Here is a 6,203-nt window from a genome sequence, read left to right as displayed (position 1 = left end):
GGGCTGGCTGGCATGTGGTGCTGGGGGATTGAACCGTGGTGCCAAGGACTGAACCCAGGGCTTCTAGCTTGCTAAGCAAGCATTCTACTGCTGAGCCAAATCCCCAGCCCTTTTTATTTATTTATTTTTTTGAGACAAGACAGGCTCTCACTATAGTTCAAGCTCAACTCCAACTGCAGCCTCTGAAGTGCTAGGATTACAGGTGTGCACAACCTTACCCAGACCGAAGACATTGTTATTGGTAATCACTTGCCAAGGCGTATAAGCATGTGGAAGGTCCGATACATGCGGGTTTGAACTGATCGTGTGGCAGACACAGGAGTTGCGTGCACTACCTGTCAATTCTGTACCCTAGCACTGTACAAATGAGTCATGAATGATACAGAGGAAAAAAAATCACATAATGAAGTTAGAAGCTGACAGTCCTTAGGGACCACATTACTTCTCAAGGCTGCAGGTGGTCCATAGGCTGCATGAACCTGCATAGGAGTGATGCATATTCTGGAATGTGATGGCAGTGGACTTCAAAGCTGTGAATTCAATAGCCACTGGACTGTGTACCTTTCAGAAGGTGAATTTTGTTGATGTCAATCACCTTTGCTAAAGGCCTTGAGAACAGAACATAGCAGTACACATCTATAATTCCACTACTCTGAGACTGAGGTGGGAAGATTTTACTATGTTTATTGTATTTAGTACAGAGTCTACAGGGTCTCGCTACACAGATTGGACTTGTAGTAATCCTGTTTTCAGTCCCCCCAAGCAGTGGGATTACAGGGGGGGTGCCACCACGCCCAGTCTGTCACCATCTCAGTGTACCCCAGGGGCTGGTCCCTGCATCTGTCTAAGCAGGCACTTTAATCCGCTTATCTGGCCAGCCCTAAGAGATCTTGTTTTAATCAAACAAAACCACCTAGGGACCTGGGTGTGTAGGACTCAGTGGGAAGGCCTTAGGTTCAATCTCCAGTCCAGAGCAGAAGAGGATATGAGCAAACAAAGCCAACTCCATGAGACTCTTCATTCACTAGGCTCTTCCCTGGCCAGATGTCCTCACAGGACTCCAGCAGAGGGCAGGTATCAGTGTCCCCTTCACAGACTCCATGTCACAGCCACGCTGAGGTTGACTCTATCTGACCTTTTAGGCACATTCCTCTGAGCAAGTAATGTAGAGAAAGACTTGGAAAACACCAAGTACCTCCTCATCCTTGTAGCTCAGGAGAGGAGCACACTGGCTTGTGACTGCATCACAAGGAGAGCCCGTCCCAACCTCTAAATGCCTGACAGGCCCACCAAATCATTGTTTCTACTTGCTAAGCACTGAAGAAGTCCCTTTCCTCCTTCCTCTAACAAGTCCCAGCTTCAACTATGTAGACACCCTGTCTCAAAACCTCCCAGTTTAAGGGGCTGAGGAGATGGCTCAGTAGAATAAATGCTTCCCTGGCAAGTGCAAGGGCCTGAGTTCAATCATTGGGTGTGAGGGGCCAGGGAGATGGCTCAGTGGAGTAAATGCTTCCCTGGCAAGTGCAAGGGCCTGAGTTCAATCCCCGGTTCCGCAAAAAAAAAAAAAAAAAATCACTGGGTGTGTGTTCCACAAAAAAAAACCAAAAGAACCATCAAAAAACAAAAAACAAACTCCAAACTTAAATCCCAGTGCAGCCCTCTGCCCAGAGTAAAAGGTGGCTTCCCTGCTTTGCAAATGAGGGAGCAAAGTTAACTACCACAAAAAAGAGTAACTCGGGCCAGGGAGATGGCTCGGTGGACTAAGTGCTTCCCTGGCAAGCACAAGGGCCTGAGTTCAATCCCTGGTTCCACACCCCCCCCCAAGAATAACCCACTTTGGGCTGGTCACATCACATTATTTAAAAATGCCAGCCCAGTCCTTCACCTTCTCCACAGCATGCCTGTCCCCCACAGCAAACACTAGCTTTTCTTCCTAAGATGCTATTTCCCCATCTCCAGCACCACAGTCCTTCCAGGCCGCATACTTCAGGTGATGTCTATATGCCAACAGGGACCATGGCATTTTCCTTCCTGCAGAACATGCAGCTGCCCATCCAACTCCCACGCACACTAAGGAGCAGCCAGCAGCCATCACCATATGACTGGTCCTTTCCAACACTTTCTCCCCAAATGTGAAACTCTGCTTCAGCTTCCATTAGCCATTCTGCCAAATATGGCCAGGGCCTCACATCCACATGCAACCAGCTAAGAACACAAAACATTCAGAAAGACTGCACGTGTGCTGTCCTGGGTCTAACCATAGACTTTTCCCCTCATCATTATTCCCTAAGCAACATGGTATAGTGACTATATACTTGGTATTTACCTTGTCTAACAATTTTCAAATAACCTAAAGATGACTTCTAAAGTCATGAGAAGATATAGACAGAGTCTACTGAACTACTACACTACTTCCTGTGAGGGAGCTGGGTATCCTGGTACGTGTGGGTCCCAGAACCAAGACACACTTGCACAGAATTAAGGGAGCACTTTGACACCTCCTTCCCTGTGGCATAAAGTGATAGTACGTGGAGACAAAGCACAGGATCAGCTGTCTCAGACACAGCATAAGAGTAATAGGAACAGCCCAATAATGTGCAGGTTGTGCAAGAATTCTCAACAGTGCAGTGTGGACCACTACCACCCTCACCTCATGGCACAGGCAGAGCGAAGACGCAGCTCCAAGCAAAGGGCCGCTGCTGCTCTGGTGTCCTCCTACCTATCAAGTTAAGAGAGGAAGGAGTTAGAAACCAGGAAGATGGGAAGGTGGCAGCTCAGCCTCCAGAGCACTGACTTTAACCCCACACTAGGTGCCCGTAAGCCCACCACCCTTTCCTCCCCTCCTGCAGGGCAGAGCCCAGGATACATGAGACATCACAGTTCTACACACATTTCTAGTTTATTATGGCAAAGGTGAAAATGCCACCTTCTCTCCACAACAGCAACCAGTAAAATTTATCCCAAAAATAACTTGGTACAAAACAGGTCTGTTTCAGAATTTAAAAAAAAAAAAAAAAAAAAAAGAAAGAAAAGAAAAGAAAGAAAAAAAAACAAAAAACTTTACATGAGTTTTTAAATCCTATCTTAAAACATAAAAGAAACAAATCGGTCATTGGCCACACAGCCCAGTCCCCATCCCCTCCTCCCAGAGAGCAGACGAAACACTGGGTCCTCTCCACACAGGTCAGCGGTTTAGCTGGTGTCCATCCTTGCATTATAGGCGTCCAGCTGTGCATCCAGCTCCTCTGCAGAAAGCTGCTGCTTTGAGTTCCTGCCAGTGCCTCTGCCTCTTCCTCGGCTGCCTCCACGGGTCCCTCTCCGGGTGCCGCCGCCACCACCAAAACCTCCAGAGCCACGGTTTCTAGTCATGCCACCTCTGTTTATGCTAGCAAGGAAAACAACTCATTGAGCTATCTGGCTTTTAAAGGACTGGAGTATGCTGAGAACACACACCATGGGCTAATAATCAATACCCATCCCCAGACAGCTTGGAACTCACCTCTGTGCAGGTCTTCGTTGTGTTTCAATCTGTGATGTGACAAGCTGGATATTCATGGGGCGGCCTGTGGTAAAGAATACAAGAGGTCTCGTTGCAGATTCTGAAGCTAACCCAGGGGCACCATACCCTGGTCTCCATGCAAGCTCTGGAAAGGGCCTCAGTACATCTCCAGCTCCCCCAACAAGGGAAACAACCTGGAGAGTTGGTGGGAGAACAGAATGGCAATAAAAGAACCCCACCAACACCTCCTCACTCCTTCTCCCACCAGATAGGTGGGCTGTTTGGTCAGGTGTCTGGGGTGTTTATGGGTGGACAGGTGTGGGTGACCTGACGGAAGAAGAACAGGTACCTTTGTCTTTACGACTACAGCCCCGCACTCAGGTGTACTATGGCGATTCCGAGAAGGCTTCACAGAAGTGAATCTTCCGGAAGGAGCTGAAGGAGGGGAGGGATGTAGCTTGCTGGATGGGGGTTCACAAGAGGTTGGTCCAGATGTGTGGGGCAGCATGAGAGGTGGCAGAATGGAAGAGAGAGACAAAGGGGCAAATGCAAAGTGTCCTCAGCCAAAGGGGCCACCCATACTCCTACAGGGACAGGTGCCAGCCCCAAACTCCACAAGCCCCACAGGTGTCCTGGGCCTAGCTCCAGACTCACCATCCAGAGGGACCCCATTGTACTGTTTCATAGCCTTCAGGGCATCTGCCTTCCGTTCAAAGTGCACATCTGCCTTTTTCAGTGTTCCTAAACTTCGGCCAGAGCGATCATAGTGCACAGCTGCCTTTTTCAGTGTTCCAAATTCAGCGAAGAGTTCCTAGGAGCCAGAAAGAACAAGGGTTAATAAAGCCACTGAGGCATTCTCCTTCGAATGCCCAGGGATAGTCCCTGAGAATGTGACTGCTTTCTGAGTCTTCCTTGGCAGCCCTCTACAAGGGGGGTAGGGGAGTGCCAACAGAAGCCAAGAAAAGAGATGATGCAGGAGGAAAAGCAACTTCCAAAAACACCTGGGTTGGATAGCCCCTGCCTATTTGGGGACCTAACATCTTTCTGTACTATGAAGTTGCAACACTAACATATGGCACAGCATTAAATCCTTTTCAATGGAAGAAAACTTACAACACACCCAAGGATTATTTCACAAAATAGCAAAGGCCAAGAGCAAAAGTGAGGACTGCCCAACAGATTTCAAAGCCCACAGGGCCCACTGCTCAGGAGCCCTGACCCCAGCCCCTCTCCCAAAGACAGATTCTGTTTCACCTTTCCCTCTCCTCCTACTTAAGCCTGCTGCAAAGTCTGACCAAAGTCAAGCATGCCATGGAAACTGCCCTGACCTCAGGCAGGCTGGGAGTTGGAGAGCGGACCCAGAGTGTGGGGCTACTCGAGCTACTGTAAACACACAGCGGAACGTGTTCACCAAAAGTGGTTTCCAGCGCATTGCAGAAACCACCTTGAGAAAAGCGTTGAGGCACTGTGAGGGTTCACTTGCCTTTCGCTGTCCTCCCACGTTAAGGCCAAATAGCTGGGCTCAGGGAGGTAGAACCCGGGGATGCCCAGCATTGTGACCCAGCCATCTCCAAGATTCATTCCCCAAGTTTGACTGAAAAACTTTAAATGTTTTTGGAGTCCAATCAAAAAAGTAAATGAAGGACTGCGATCTAAGACAATCCTGAAAAACCATTCAATAGTAATATTAAGGAAAGGTAGTAAGATACAGTGCTCAAGGCAAACAGACTGGATCAAGGCTACAACCCTATGATCCCTTCCTTCTATGCTACGTTGGCCGTAGAAAGCTCACTCAAACAGACACAAAATTTAGGAAGATAGGAGCCTCAAGAATCCTTCCTCATGTTCACCCAATCATGGTGCCTTTTGGAAACTGGAAGGCCTAGCGAATGACTTATACTCACAGAAGTTTCATTAAGAAAAGGGGTCCTCCCCAGGGCCCCACAGGGTCTTTCCTCGGGCCAACTAACCTACTGTCACCCACCACCCTAGTATGCTCTGCTTGCCACTGAGCTCCCTTATGCCCGACAATCCCTGGTGGAACTATGATCGCCTTTGGGCTCAGGATCCAAGAAGGGTGGGGACTCAGGAGCATATCCCCCTCTGTGGGAGGTGCGGAGCTCACTGGGAAGCTCTGGGCTCCTACCTGAATATCTGCGTCTGATACTCCGAAGTCCAGGTTTGACACCAACAACTTTCCTCCGGTTTCCACGCCGGCACCACCCCCAAAACCACTGTCGAAAAGGTCATGCTGCCACTTGTCGGGAAGTTGCTTCGGCTGAAAGAAAAGCAGAAACAGACCCTTGAGCCTCGCTTTCTCAGACTGCCCGTCGGTCTCACAGTCGCCCAGATCTCCCCTTGGGCAGGGCCCCGGGGTTCAGGCGCCGAGAGGAGCCGCACATTATCACTGCTTCTCTCGCCTAAGTTCCCGCCGCCATGAGCCCTAGCAAAGTTCGGACAAAGCGACGGGAAGGTCCCCACCGGGGGCCGAGCCTCGCCGCGCCACTTCGCCTCCGCCCACCCGAAGCCGCAGTACCGCCAGGACTCAGCGGCTGCAGCGCCGGGCCGCCCACCTACCCAGTGTCCCCGAACTCACCCTGCTGTAGGGCGCGGGCCGGTTCCTGCCGCCGCCGCCCGCCGCGCCGCGGGCAATGGCCGGCCGATTCCGCATGGGCCCGCCGCCTCGATTCACTCGCGCGGCGGC

General features: G+C 50.4%; 1 protein-coding gene across 2 annotated transcripts in view; it reads right to left on the bottom strand.

Moving 5' to 3' along the window:
* Nucleotides 1-2,949: 2,949 nt before the first annotated feature.
* The window catches only part of Alyref (Aly/REF export factor), a 3,557-nt gene continuing 303 nt past the window's right edge, over nucleotides 2,950-6,203 (bottom strand). The window contains exons 2-6 of one of the 2 annotated variants that reach the window (XM_023699338.1): nucleotides 6,096-6,197; nucleotides 5,646-5,777; nucleotides 4,154-4,310; nucleotides 3,500-3,563; nucleotides 2,950-3,385 (exon numbers count right to left, since the gene is read on the bottom strand). In XM_023699338.1, the coding sequence (XP_023555106.1) occupies nucleotides 3,193-3,385; nucleotides 3,500-3,563; nucleotides 4,154-4,310; nucleotides 5,646-5,777; nucleotides 6,096-6,197 (648 nt within the window). In that variant the 3' untranslated portion in view covers nucleotides 2,950-3,192. Of the gene's footprint in view, nucleotides 3,386-3,499; nucleotides 3,564-4,153; nucleotides 4,311-5,645; nucleotides 5,778-6,095 lie in introns of both variants that reach the window. The other variant, XM_004639475.3, reaches the window with a different exon arrangement.

The sequence above is a fragment of the Octodon degus genome, unplaced genomic scaffold (assembly GCF_000260255.1).
Source record: "Octodon degus isolate 3935 unplaced genomic scaffold, OctDeg1.0 scaffold00112, whole genome shotgun sequence".
Lineage (NCBI taxonomy): Eukaryota > Metazoa > Chordata > Mammalia > Rodentia > Octodontidae > Octodon > Octodon degus.
This window is presented reverse-complemented; position numbering and strand designations above follow the sequence as displayed.